The sequence below is a fragment of the Oenanthe melanoleuca genome, chromosome 7 (assembly GCF_029582105.1).
Source record: "Oenanthe melanoleuca isolate GR-GAL-2019-014 chromosome 7, OMel1.0, whole genome shotgun sequence".
NCBI classification, from domain to species: domain Eukaryota; kingdom Metazoa; phylum Chordata; class Aves; order Passeriformes; family Muscicapidae; genus Oenanthe; species Oenanthe melanoleuca.
In genome coordinates, this window is record NC_079341.1 from 2,895,784 (window position 1) to 2,909,618 (window position 13,835).

The window sequence follows — 13,835 nt, forward strand, 5'->3', positions numbered from 1 at the left end:
CAGAGAGTAATAAAAACCCCACAACAAAAATTAAATAGCTTCCAAAAAACCACATCAAGCTTGAAAGCCTTTTGGGGCTACATTCCTTTCCAGTGTGGTAAAAGCTTGGAAAGCTGAGGTTAGCCAAAGGTGAAGGTCTGCTTCAGTTTTTCAGATACACCTTGTGGGTGCATTTAATTAAAACAATTCTTCAGTGTTTTGTAACCCCTCTAGAAGAAATCAGGAAGAGATACTTGATTCAGCAGCCAGGAATAAATGTGATTTTCTTATTTCACCTGAAGAAGATTAAAACCACCATCATACTTTCATCACTGCAGTTTTGTACTGTTATAAACAAAAAGCAGTGTTCTCACCAATGTTTGGAAATAGCTACTTTCCTTCAGGAAGAGAGATTTCAGGATGTCAAGGTCTGGTGCAGGGCTATCAATTTAAACCAGGGGATGGGGTTAAGTGGAAAACTTCATACTAGACCAAGGACAGAGAGAGATCCCAGCCTGGAGGAAACTCGACAAGCACAGCAAGGATGAGACCACACTAATTTAAGCACCAACACTGACTCAAATATTCTACAATGCAAACAACATAAAAAATGAGGTCTTGACAAAGACAGCCTGGAGTAAACATAGTGAGAGCCAGCTCTGTTATGTCCCTGTCTTGACCAGTACTGAGTAGCCCTTCTACTCTCTACCCATCTCTAAGCTAAGAGCCATCAACAGAGTTTTTGACAAAGTCCGTCACCCAAGGGGATGAAAATGAAAACATATTAATGTGCACCCCACATTCTTGGACCCAGACCAGAAATTAAAAGCCTGAGAAGTTCCTGGTTTTAAAACAGTAATCTTTTTTTTACTGTTTTTGTGGGTATAGAAGCAGTTGTATCACCTCAAACTGTTTAACACGGCCTTGGATCTCATTATAAACTCTTAGGAACTTCCCTTTTTTCCCTGTAATTTCTCACTATGAAAGACTGTGACCTCACAAACTTCACATCAGAGTAATTCCAACATCATGTGGAAGAGATGAAAATGAGAAATCCAGTTTGCAGATGAACTGAAAACAACTAAAAATAATAGGTAATAGGTAATCCAAGAAGATGTTATGAAAAGCAGAGCAGAATGCATGCAAGCAGAACAGCTAGTGTGACAAAGTACACAATTTTATAATGAATTTTACAATGTCACTTTTTCTGTGTGCCTTGAGAATTAATAATTCACAAGGAAGAAGCAGGAGCTTCAAAGCCTTGACCTCAATTACTTCTTCAGCAATTTTAACAGCATATATTGCTCCAATGTTGGGACTAAGAGCCAGCAGCACTGAAAATGAAAAAAAAATAAAAAATCGGAGTGGCACAGAATTCCCTAAAAATTCATATATGCAGCAGTGTGCCCACTAATTACTTCAAATGTGGCTAAATAGGGAAGAGGAAAAAGACAACTGCCAGTAAAAATATGCAGATCTTGTGATCAGGAGGAAGGATTGGTGGTGTTTGAATAGCTTGTGGGGTGTTCTCTTTACCAAAATAAAGCCTCGCTTAGAGTGCAAGAGTCTGGAGCACCTACAGCCAGGGAATGTCTAGCACAGGCAAGAAAGGGTTTTACAAAACACATTTAACAAGCAGAGACAGCAAAATCTGACTGCTCACAGATCTGCAGACTCTCATCACTACTCCCCACACGTTTCCTTGGTACTTCTCACCCCCAAGGGCAGGACAAAGCCTGGGGTCTGCTCCCAGCTGGATGTGCCCACAGAGCCCACCTGGAGCTCTCCTGGAGGCTCCCTCCCACCCAGCCTCCCTCTGCTGCTGCCAGTTCTGGTGACAGCTACAGCAACTGGATGTAAAGACTGTGCTGCCCTGTCACATCTGATGGAAATCCATGCATGTGTTTAAAAGCTTTAGGGATTGAGGGGGAGGCTGGGATGAGGGCACAGACACATGGATGGATGGCATCACTGCATAAGCCTTATTCCTCTGCCAAAAACAAACACTAAAAAGCAAAGTAACTGCCAAAGGTTCACTCCATGAAGCTCCAGGATAAACTGATTCAGGACAGACCAGGTGAGGGGGCAGTGGGGGGAATGAACCCCTGAAAGGCTGAGCTCAGGGGGCAGACAGCCACCACCATCCCCAGAGGTCCCTGCTAACCTCAGGGACTGTAAGATCCCTCCTGGAAATGTCTCAAGGATGAAGTATTGGAAAACCTACAGCTACAGAGCAAACACCCCCTCTCATGTGATTCAGAATTATTTCACTTGGTTACGCTGGCCATGAGCAAGAGAGAACAAAGAAATGTTTCTATCATGTCCTTTAACTTGCATTACCTTACATTAAAAAACAAGATTATTTTCATGCACCCTGACAGCAGCTTTGCCAAGTTTTCCAGAGGCTCCTCACTTTCATCATTATCCATAATTTTCTATTTCTCCAAATTATTCTGCTGCTGTTACAAGACTATCAGACTGACAGACTCCAACTTTCATCAGAGAACTGAAAGGACAGAAAACAGAAATGCTTTACAAGCAACAGTGGCACTGGGTTGACACATCTCTCCACACCACAGTGACGCAACAAACACAAGAACATTTTGTTAAAAGAGCAGTTTCTGGTCTTGGGCTATGGAGGAGGAAAACATCAGGCTTGTCAACTCAGTATCTCCTTCACCCTCAGCTCCACAGAAGTTCTTCTGCTCTACATCCAGTTGCTATAATCTTGTATTTCAGTATGTTCAAGGGCAGATTGTTTAGTTTATAATATATGGAGGGATTCCCCTCTTTCCCCTATCCAAATACATTTCTACAGTCTAAGAAACTTTAATAAAAAATTTACTTGAAACCTGAAGTGCCCTGCAGTTCTGAGTATTTCCCCACTCACAATAATTGACATTAATCACATTAAATTGATAGCTTCTAAAGATAAGGCAAAAACTTTCTTCTCCTTTTCACCTATTTTAGCAGCTATCTGTACTACAATACCTTGTTCAGGATATCACCCTCCTGATGACAGCCTTTGCTTCTGTTTTTCAAAAGATGGCCACAGACTTTTAATCACACAATTAGAGAAAATTTCCTTTCAGCCCAGGAATTACAGCTGGGATTGCCAGTAGAATATGGCAATATTCACTCACAAGGATGAGTGGCCACTCATCCCAAGCCACTGCCAACCATGAAGAGCAACTCTCCCCTGAGCAGCACAAGGAGAATGGTTACAAAACCCTGGTGGAGCCTCTCTTTGTCAGGGTCAGGCAGTGCCAGAGGCTTCCCAGGGGAGGGTGGCTTATCCACCCAATTCTGACTCTGTCAGCGACTCAGACCTTGGTTTTGCTCTGAGCTCCTTGCCCAGCACTCTTTATTCTCTTTATCATAAGCCTGGAGGGTTGAAGTTCCCAAGATGTAACAGAGAAAAGCCCTGGGATGACAGTCTCAGCTGTGACTGTGCAGCTCAGCTCTGATTTAAGCCACAGGCCAACCTCAGTTCTGACAACCAGAAAAAGGGTTTCTTTTGCAGGCAGATTAAAAAAATAAAAAGCAGAATGTCAAGATTAAAAAACTGGTTGCTTCTTCCCTTATGCATTTTAGCTTATCTAGGGAATTGGAACCTTTGGCACCTGCAAGTACAAAGGGCAGCACAGCAGAGAAAAGTGGTCTGCACTTACTCCTTCAGAAGTGATCCTGTCAGAGCAGAGATAAAACAGGTGAGAGAGGCTGTCTGTGTAGGAGCATTACAGCAAGACTGAGACATGCAAGGAAAGGACAAGGAACAGAATGCAATTTAAATGTCAGCTTGTTAATCCAGGACTAAGATGATCCAAATGAATGCCTCCCACTGGTCCATTGTCCTACCCGGGGTGAATCATTCCCCTCTCCACAGCACTCCAATTCTCATCAGCAAAGAATCAAGCACCACAACAGCTCTCCTTAGTTTGGTTGGCCAGCAGTGCAATCTGTGGACATGAGATCCTATTGTGTTCACACAAAAATAAGTGTCAAATTCTAAAGTAAACCAACATTAACCACTTCATGATACTGAAAATAAAACAGCCACCTGTTTTTGTTTAAACCTGTTTTTCAGTTTATATAAAAAGATACCAAAATGAAATCACTTACAGCTATTACTAAACACTATAACAAAATCAAGACAAGGTGAAAAGCTCAGCTTGCCTGTAGCCAATGAAGATAAACCCCCAAGTCTGCAGTGGTAAAACATCAATTTTCATTCCTGATGAAGTAAGTCAGAATCTTAAATCAAAGGGACATCTTTTATGCCACCTGTTAAACCTTTCACTGTTATCTACCTATTTAGTTTCAAAATTTTCAATTCATTCTCTGTATTTTCAGAGAATATGAAAACCAGAAAATTCCAAATTTGCCCAGACCTGATTTACTCTCTCCCCTATTAAATGAAATCCCCATTTCTTTTTTTCAGAGGGATTTCAGCCCAGGGGTTCACATGCTCAATGCTGCTGAAGAATCCAAAGCAGCTGTTGTTTTCTGCACAAGCACTGAAGGGCTGGGAAGTTAAAAGGGTAGGTTTGAGTTGAGGGATATGTTAATACCCCAGCAGGGTTAGATGGAGCAGGAATGCAAGAAACCCAGCTCCCTGAGCTCACATTTCACTGCTGGGGAGCACCCACCCCAACAGCACCATTAAAACTTGATTCTGTGGATGCAGCCAAATAAAACACAGTGAAAGCAATGGCCCAGTCCTCCAGGATAAAAATCTCTGTAATTCAAGCACACTGACCATGAGCTGACAGGGTGGAGAGCCCTACCCTAATCAGGAGGAGTCATGATAACCACCTTGTGATATCCCAGATGAGGAAACCCAGGGAGATGCCTGATTAAAGGGCTCTGCATAGACAGGGCTGTTAAGTTGTTCCTGCAGAACTTGCAAAAAGTCTGACTTTTGTTTTTTTTTTCTTCCCAGTGCTAAACCACAGTATAAAATCTGCCAGAACTAATGTGGCTGCCCCATCCCTGGAAGTCTCCAAGGTCAAGCTGGACAGGGCTTGGAGCAACCTGGGATAAAGGAAGGTGTCCCTTCCCATGGCAGGGGGTGGGACTGGATGGTCTCAAGGCTCCTTCCAAACCACACCACTTTGTGATTCCCATGGAAAGTAATTTGGAGGTTACATGGTAAATGTTTTACTCCTGAAACAAATATCTTTCAAGACAGCAGGAAAAAAATATATTCTGGCACAGTAGCTTTTGTTACTGAATTATTCTCACTCCTGACAAGGCAGGCAGGACATGATGACAAGCTGAAGTTTGCAGATAGGTTCCTTTCAAGTCTGCCAACAGAGGGCTGGAGTCCATGGAAAAGCCCCAATCCCTGACAACACCTCACTTGGCAGCTGTAACCAATCCCCTTTTCTCCAGTCACTTTGTCAAAAATGAATGCAGCCCTAACCCAGGCAATACTTGGAGTCAACCACCAGCATGGGGCCAGAAAAAAAATTCCAGAAAATTATGTTCACTGCTGATTTCCCACTCCTTTATGCTGTGTTCAGGAGGTCAAACTTTAACACTTTGGGGTTTTAATCCCTTAAAAAGAATTCAGCTCAAACTGTTCCTGCCTTATGAGCACCTTGCACATCCAACCCTAGCTCCTCCAGCACCAGCTCAAACACAATAATAATAATAAAAAAATACTTTTAAAGGCTACATGAAATTAAATTCAAGTAAATGTTTTTGAAGTATTTTCTCTGTTCTAAAGCAGATTTTCCAGCTGCCTTGAGTCATCACTAAACTTTTGACATTTGAGCTTAAAAAATGATAATAGTAATTATCAGAACTCCTCATATATCACTGTCACTGTTTGAATACAGAACTTTATTAAGGATATGTTTGGAAAAAATTCCAGCTGGCTGTGATGGGGAACCATTTGCAAGGGTGAAAAGCCTGACAAAGAGAACCAGGCTAAAAATAATGCGTGAATGAATTAAAAATTCCTTCGGGAAGGCATTAGAGAATGTAGTTTAAAACCTTTGGAGTGCATTCCCTGGCCCTAATCCAATAAAGAAACATTCAGATAGAAACATGATATAAACTTGGGACATAGAGAGCTGCTATTTGACTTTTGACCCACCCATGTTCTCTGGAACCATGCTCTCTGGAATATTCTGCAAAAGAAAAGCATTTCAACTGTTCTGTTTCTTTAAGGACCATCACTCATCACAGAACACAGATTATCCACAATTATCTGGAAAATAAAATGCTTGTTTAGAGTTATTTCTAATGCTTTTTACCACAAATAACATCTCCTCTGAGGTGCACAGTAACAGGATGTAGCACCCACAGACCATGACATTTTATTTATTATACTTTATATTCTCTATTTTATATAAAAATGTCTTTCAGAGAATCTGGACAATTTTGGTGACTGCTATCCAAACAAGCTGTTTTGCACCCAAACTGGCCAACAATCACTACAGACCAGTGGATAATATTTCTAATTCCCAGACAGATTTAAACCAAAAATAAACTGAAAAAAAACCAGTTTGGAGGTAAGGAAGTGGCAAGGAAAAGACCTGATGTCTTCTGAGCAGGAAGAATCCCTGCAGGAGCTGAATATTCCAATAATGCCTTTGACATAAAAATGATAAAGACAGAGCAGGTACAATAGAGAAACAAAGAAGCTAGTGTAAGATCATTTAAATGAATTACTTTAAACCAGAAGATCTGAGGAAGAAATACAGATAATGAATATTTTTTTCTCTAAATTTCCAAGCTGAATTTCTTTTTGTGTTAGTTTGCCTGCAGAGGATCCAACACACCTGTGGCACACGGGTATTTACAGCATGCTTTTCATTCAGATTTATCAAAGAGCATTTCAAACAGACTGATCTTCTGAGACTGGACATTACATCAACAGAAGAAAACTTATTCCAACATGATCAATGATGAGATAAAGCAGAATCAAAATTTGAAAGCATTATTTAGATGATTTTCTTCCGCTATCCAGAAATCTGGAATTTGAAGGAAGGCTTAAATCTAAATGTAATTATGCCCTTATTACGTATAAGCATAGAAAAAAAAATCCAGGGGGATAAAAGTCCAGCTGGCCATGACATTATTTTCAAAAAGTTTTTAAAAAGATCAGATCTGAAATGACAAGAGGCAGTGAGCTGTGGGACACTTTAGCTGGCTAAAGGCACCATCAGTGCAAGAACAAAATTACTCCAAACTTCAGCAGAGATAAAAGGTCCCAGATCTGCCAGCTCCTGTACTTAACACCCTGGGGAATAATTCAGATAAGAAAGCACCAGGCTCTCAGACTAGTGTTTGATAAAACCTGAGGTGAGACAAGAGCACAGGAATCCCTTTCCAATTTAAGATGGGCTTCCCAGGCCAGACCTAAGTGTGTGATAAAAAACCCAAACAAACCAACAAGGAGGAAATCACTCTTGGTGAAACAAGTTTTACAATCCCAGCCTGTTGCTGGTTTCTGGTGGCTCCAGAACTGAGGAGGCTGTGCTGGGCAATGACAGTTTTTGATGCAAATGGAAAATCTGGGGGGAATTCAACTCAGTGTGTTTATAAAGGGATGCCTCAAGTTCCTCTACAGAAAATCTGTATTTGTTTCTTACTATTAGTTACTTGCTGACAACCTTCTCCTTCCATGGCTCACCTGCACTCTGGAGGTATCTGGCCAGGCCCTGACACTTTGTCAGGCGCTGCTGGTTCTTGCTGAATTGCCCAAGGATTTCACAGAATTCACAGAGATTCCACACTGGTTTGGGTTGGAAGCTTATCCCATCCCAACCCCTGCCATGGGCAGGGACACCTTCCACTGTCCCAGGCTGCTCCAAGCCACATCCAACCTGGCCTTGGACACTTCCAGGGATGGGGCAGCAACAGCTGATCTAGGCAATGCTTGAGGAATTAAAATTCTTCTATAAAAATTCTGAACTCTTTGCTGTTTAAGGACTCTAAAAAAATGCCTACAATTATGAAAGGTCATAAAAACTCTTCAGTGAAATCTGTACTCAGCAAGTGTTCCTAATTACTAATGGAATTAGATTGGTGCTCTCACTAGTCAAGACAAGGTGACAGTCCTCAAGTAACTTTAGGAAAACATTCATCAGGACTCATTAGAACAACCTTTAAAGACACAAGCAGCACAGAGGAGGGACTGGGCTTTTAAAGCCAAGTTTCCTAAAGAACTGGGATTGTGTAGGGCAATTACAATCCTAAGAGGAAATCTTAGGAGGCAGCTTTGAATTCTGAAATTCATAAATCCACCTCCACAGAAACAATCCTGAAATAAAAACCTTATTTTCTTTTATCACCCAGAGAAACCTTTTATTAAAATTTAAAAATTAAAAAAAGAACTGCAGAAGTCAATCCAGAGCCAAACTCCTCCACACAAACCTATGCAAAATTATTTGAGAATTAAATGCTGCTTTCCAAAGAGGATGCAAATAAAATCAGCGCTCACTGAATTAAGTAAAAAACATGTTTGAAGTGGATCCTTGGCAAACACACACCTATTCCCATTAGATTTCTCAGCTCTGCCACTTCAGAGCTGCAAATAAATATGATAGGCTGAATTTTCACAAGTAGGAAGAATTCCCTGGCAAGTGCAATCTGCCTTAGTCTTTCACAAGGACACAGCACAAAACTCTGAGTGCTGACAGATGGGTTTCACTAAGATGGAAAGACTATGCAGGGAAACAACAACATAGGGAGATATAACTCAGCTTCTCCTACTACTGAAACAACTCCAGATCACACAGATGAAGTAAATGAGTGTTTGCTTATCTGTAGGATGACAAAAGTTTGCTTGGATTGCACCAAATACAAGGCAAATATAATCCAAACAAGACACAGCATTAGGGTTCTTGACACAGCAGGCCAGGGTGAGAAAGAAATCCAAGCAATACCTGGAAAAACATTTCTACTTTAAGCCACACGATGTGTGCAATGAATCTTCTGTTGTGTGCTGTACAATTGGCTTTGAAATGTTTTTTGGCAGAAGCAAATACACTAGGAAATATAAAGGTAATGCCCTGAGGCAGTTCCCAAACCAGCCATGGCAGATGGACATACTGAAAGCATTTCCTGGATTTCAGCTAACAGGTCACAGCCACAGCACCTCTGCATGAGGAACACACAGGTCCTGAAGCACTAAGCTCACTTGGCTTTCCACTGCCAAGCTCTGTTGTTTCAGTATTCAGCCTACCTGGCTGCCACAGAGCAATCAGGAGAGCTCTATGTGGTTGCTGTATAAAAACCAGCAAATCCTACCATTTTTAGCTCACATCACTTTTAAGTGAGTAGTCATTAAAACTTAAACACTTGCTCATCACTTTAGAATCCATGGAATTGAGTTATTGACAATTAATGGCTCTGGCTATCCATAACTACTGGCAGACTGACTTCTGTGCTAAATGCAGAGTGCTCCAAGCTCATTAATTACTAAGAGCTTCTTTAAATTCAGAAAGAAAATTCAGATCACCAAATTGCTGAGATTGCATCAGTGTGAGAAGACAATGCTGGGCAACTCCTTGCTTAGTTTACATGAGGCATCAATCATCTTTTTATTCTGATTTATTTGGCTCTACACCAAGAGAGGATGCCTGCTTATTTTCCAGTGACTGTGACCCAACTGCAGAGCAATGTGAGGACCAGGGATGTCTCCAGCACTTGGGAAAATAGATGTTGATCACTCTGCCCAAATTTGTTGTACAGCCTGCCAAAAAATTACTGGCACCTAGCAAGGTATGTGTGTGAGAACTGTAGAATGAGTAAAGCTGCACAAACGAATGCATTTATTTTTTAAAATGATTTGCAGAAGTGACTTGATGCTCACTGGCTGAAGGAAGCTGCAAAGGAACAAGTTCAGTAACTGACAGCCCCTTCCTGGAGCTAAAGGAAGTCCTGGAGGGCTGGAAGCTGAAGCTGCACTAACACACACCTATCAGGTAAGACAGCTTAATAAAGCAATCAATTTCTAGAACTTGAGCTCTGGATTTTGTATCATTTTCCATCCTAGCACAAGGCTGCTTTACCAAAAGCTACAACTACATGCTCAGTTATACACCAAAGATTTAATGCAAAAATGGAGAGGTGCCCTACAGAGGAAGGGATCATAACTGCCCCTCCCAGCCTGATCTAACACAAACATTCCAGCATACAATCAGCAGTAAGGATTTGCTATCTTTGATGTGAATTCTTCCAGCATCTGCAAGGCAGGAGTCATCTGTGATGACCTGGAGCAGACCAAACCCCAGGCTCAGCTCTCAATAACCACAGACAAGGCCTGGGATTAGCTGTTACCCTCTCAGGCAGCCAGGCTCAGCCTGGAATGTCAGCAGAGGAATGCCAGCATTTCAATCTGAAGGGACAGCAGTGCAATTCTGAGTCATGTCCCCTGGGAGAACCACAGGAGACAGCCTGAGGTGCAGTGGTTTGGCTGTTCCACACCACAGACCTGGGAATCCCAGGATTTCCCTGCAGGATCTGCTGCACACAGATGTTTGTGCACAGATGGATTTGCACATCTGTTCATATAGATACTGTACATGCAAGCATTTATTACACAGACACTACTTGTATAATTGTATTACACATGTAAACAAATCTCAGAGGAAAGAAAACTAATTAGCATTCCCATATTAATCCTATTGGGCATTGCAAGTATTTAAGAGCCAGGATGAGACCACAGCAGTCTGACTCCACAACAAAATGTTTATGTAAAATATGACATCTCTGCCAGGGGGAAGCAAAAAGAACAACTCAAGCTGCAACTGAAGCTTTTTCTCCCCCTTGCATTATTTATTGCCTCCACAAAGACATCACTGTGTTTTTTTGATGTCACCACAGAACACACAACAGAAAATCCAGCCCTACCTGGTGCTGTCACTATCAATGAAACACCTCCATTAAATTCAGATAAGCTCAAAAAACAAAAATTAAAATGGCATAATATGAATTTTACAGATGGTTATGAGACTGCTAGGAGTTTAATCAATAAAAAATATTTTTCTCAAAAAAATGTGATTTAGAAAAAATGCTCAATTTCCTTTTTACTTCTTCAAACTACTTCCATGCAATTAGTGTAGCAGTACCTATTTTTGAGGGCTCATCTCTAGTTTGGAGGGAGGTGTCTTTTAAATCAGGCAGTACTTTCCTTTCTGTGGATTCCCAAGATTTTCAATCTCTCAATGAGGCTGAGAGGTGCTGGGTAGCAATTTTTACCACCCCAGAGCCAGGGGGTGGAATGGGATAGGCTTTAAGGTTCCTTCCAACCCAAACCATTCTGTGATTTCATGACAAAACAAAATTTCTCTCTTTCAGAGGAGGTTTGTAGACAATTTTTTCCAGCTTTGCTTTATGTTCTCATCTCAGCCCTGCAAACATGGATGAATATCAGAATAGCTGCAAGATCTCATTAATCAAAAAACAGCTGGAAAGATGAACTTGCAATCCTGGTATTTCCTCTTGAAAAAATGAGATAAATTAGGTGCAGTGCCTGACTGTATTTTCAATGAACTCTTCCAATCAACACTCACTTACCTGGAAACTTTCTTCAATCTTAAAGGTTAACTTCAACAAAAGTGCTGGGAGAGTTTAATTAGAACAAGAGGTCTTGAACACACTAAGTGTGAGTTCCATGTGCTTGAGAAATACATCTATGTAGTGTAACATGATGGGATTTTGGAGGTGGATGCAAAGGAGGAATTGGCACTTTTGCTCAGAGGTGAGCAGTACATCTCATGTTCACCAGGCCGTGTTCTGCCTTGCCCAGTCCATAATACACACATGAAAATTAGGATCAGTAAAAAGAAAGGTTTCCACTAGGCTTCCACTCCAGATTTCTCCTGGCTTTATAAATACATGCAACATGGAAGAGCTCTGAATAAAAGAGCTGCCTTTGGAAAGAGACAGAGGAGCTCTTTGCACAGGTCTTCTAAGGCAAAGGTCACTCATGTCACCATGCCAAACCAACTCACCATCAGCTTGCTGCACAGAACATGCACAACTTCAAGGGAAATCTAAGACACAAGAAGGAAAAGATCATCTATTTTGGGGCTGTGACTACACTGTGGCCCACAATCCCAGCACACGGTGACTAACACAGCTGTGTGGGGTTTGCTTTCCCAGAGAAAGCACTTCTTGTTTGAATAACTGGTTGCTGATACAATGACTCACTCGACTACCTCAAGCAGCAGCTCCACCACTCTAAAAGGAACTGGCTGGGAATTGCTGAGTACAGAATGTGTGTTTGTTTAGGAACAACCTGCCTTAAATAAACCACTGACTCACCTTGTCACGCAAATGATGCTCTGCAGCCTCAATATTCAAAGGATCGTCAAAATTCAAAAGATCCTGGAAAAGAAACAGAGAGAACACTGAGGGGCTCCCACTCACTGCATCAAAAGGAGCCCAAAGCCCCCAAGAACAAGGTAATGGAGCAAAGCAAAGAGGGCAGTGCCATTTAATCACTGCCTTGGTGGTGTCCCTGCCAAAGGGAAATGCAAATGAGTTTGGTAATTGGAAACCAAATCACAGGACAATGAAATGGCAACAGCATCATTTAAACCCTTCTGCTATGGGCCACACACAGCCCCATGACACTTCTCCCTGGAAGTGAATGCATCTCTATTGGAAAACTAAATTTTGCAGGAACAGTCAACCTTTCAGGAGGCACAATTCCTATTGATTTTTGTTAGAGAGCAAAGTAAACCTTCAAAAAACCTTCTGCAAACAGTGTGCAGATAAAGTAGGAGTTTCCCTATTTCCACCTCCATAAAAAAGCAATTTAACTCTCTCTGTGAAGAAGCTATGTAACCTGGAGCCTGACAGGGAAGTTTTAGTGCTCTGGGACAAACAGGGCCTAGAGGAAAAGGAGTGAAAACATTCTGAGAACTGAGGACATGTGGGGTCAGGGAGCAGAAATAGTCACAACAAACCTCAGACCTCTCAGTTTAATCTCAGACATTAACTTTGGACGGAGAAAGGGTCTGGGGTTAAAAACAATGGAGGAGAGGAATCATCATTAAAAATAACACTGAATCACAAGGCCCCTGATCTGCAGCCCAGATCTTTCCCCAGTCCAAGGTCAGCCTGTGTTAAAGTGAAATACCACTGCTCCACAATGTGAAAGGCTCCTGGCAGCCCCTAACTCATCTTCAAGCCACAAACCCCACATTTCACTCAAATCAGGACACCACCCCACCTCATCCCCACTCTTTTTTCAACAAAACTCCCTATGAATCTACCAGATCAGTGTGATTCCAGTGCTAGCTTTTCAAAGCCCAACTATTTACAAGAAGCTGGTTGTGAGGGAAATCCAGGAGAGAAGCACAGCTCTTACCAGCCATGACAAACCCCCACAATCTCCTAGCCATGATCACCTCTCTCTGCAGCTCTTTGCCCAATACTTTTATGTGCAGCTCTGCCCCTGAGGATTTTGCTTCCTTCCACTTGGCATGCCCAGGGAGAAGGGAGACTGACTGTAAAATGCAATTCACTTTTGCTGGAAGGGCACATGCTCTCTAAACTTTTACATCCATTTACCAAAGAAGATGTTGAAAAAACCAACCAAGACTGTGGATGCCAGGAAATCCAAGTTTCCTTCTACACCCTGGAGTGGTTGGGGTGGTCCCTCCAGAGGAGATATCAAATGTGGCCACCAAATTAGTGCTGCTCTTTGCTCTCTCCTGATCTTCCCACCTAGCAGCAATGGCTGAGGAAAGGAGTCCCTAAAAATGGTAACCCCTCTCCTCTATTTTAAAAGTGCCCCTGCAATTACAGATTCCTTGCTCCCATCAATCTTTTAAAAAAAGGGGGAGGAAAGGGAATCCCTGATTAAAGTCACATAAATTCTGTGACAA

At 41.8% G+C, this 13,835-nt stretch overlaps 1 protein-coding gene across 3 annotated transcripts in view; it reads right to left on the reverse strand.

Annotated features, from left to right (window-relative positions):
* UBE2F (ubiquitin conjugating enzyme E2 F (putative)) overlaps window positions 1-13,835 on the reverse strand; it is a 53,810-nt gene that overhangs the window by 7,856 nt on the left and 32,119 nt on the right. For 2 of the 3 annotated variants that reach the window (XM_056495986.1, XM_056495987.1), the window contains exon 9: window positions 12,265-12,327. In XM_056495986.1, coding sequence (XP_056351961.1) covers window positions 12,265-12,327 — 63 coding nt within the window. Of the gene's footprint in view, window positions 1-11,909; window positions 11,994-12,264; window positions 12,328-13,835 lie in introns of those variants that run through there. The other variant, XM_056495985.1, reaches the window with a different exon arrangement.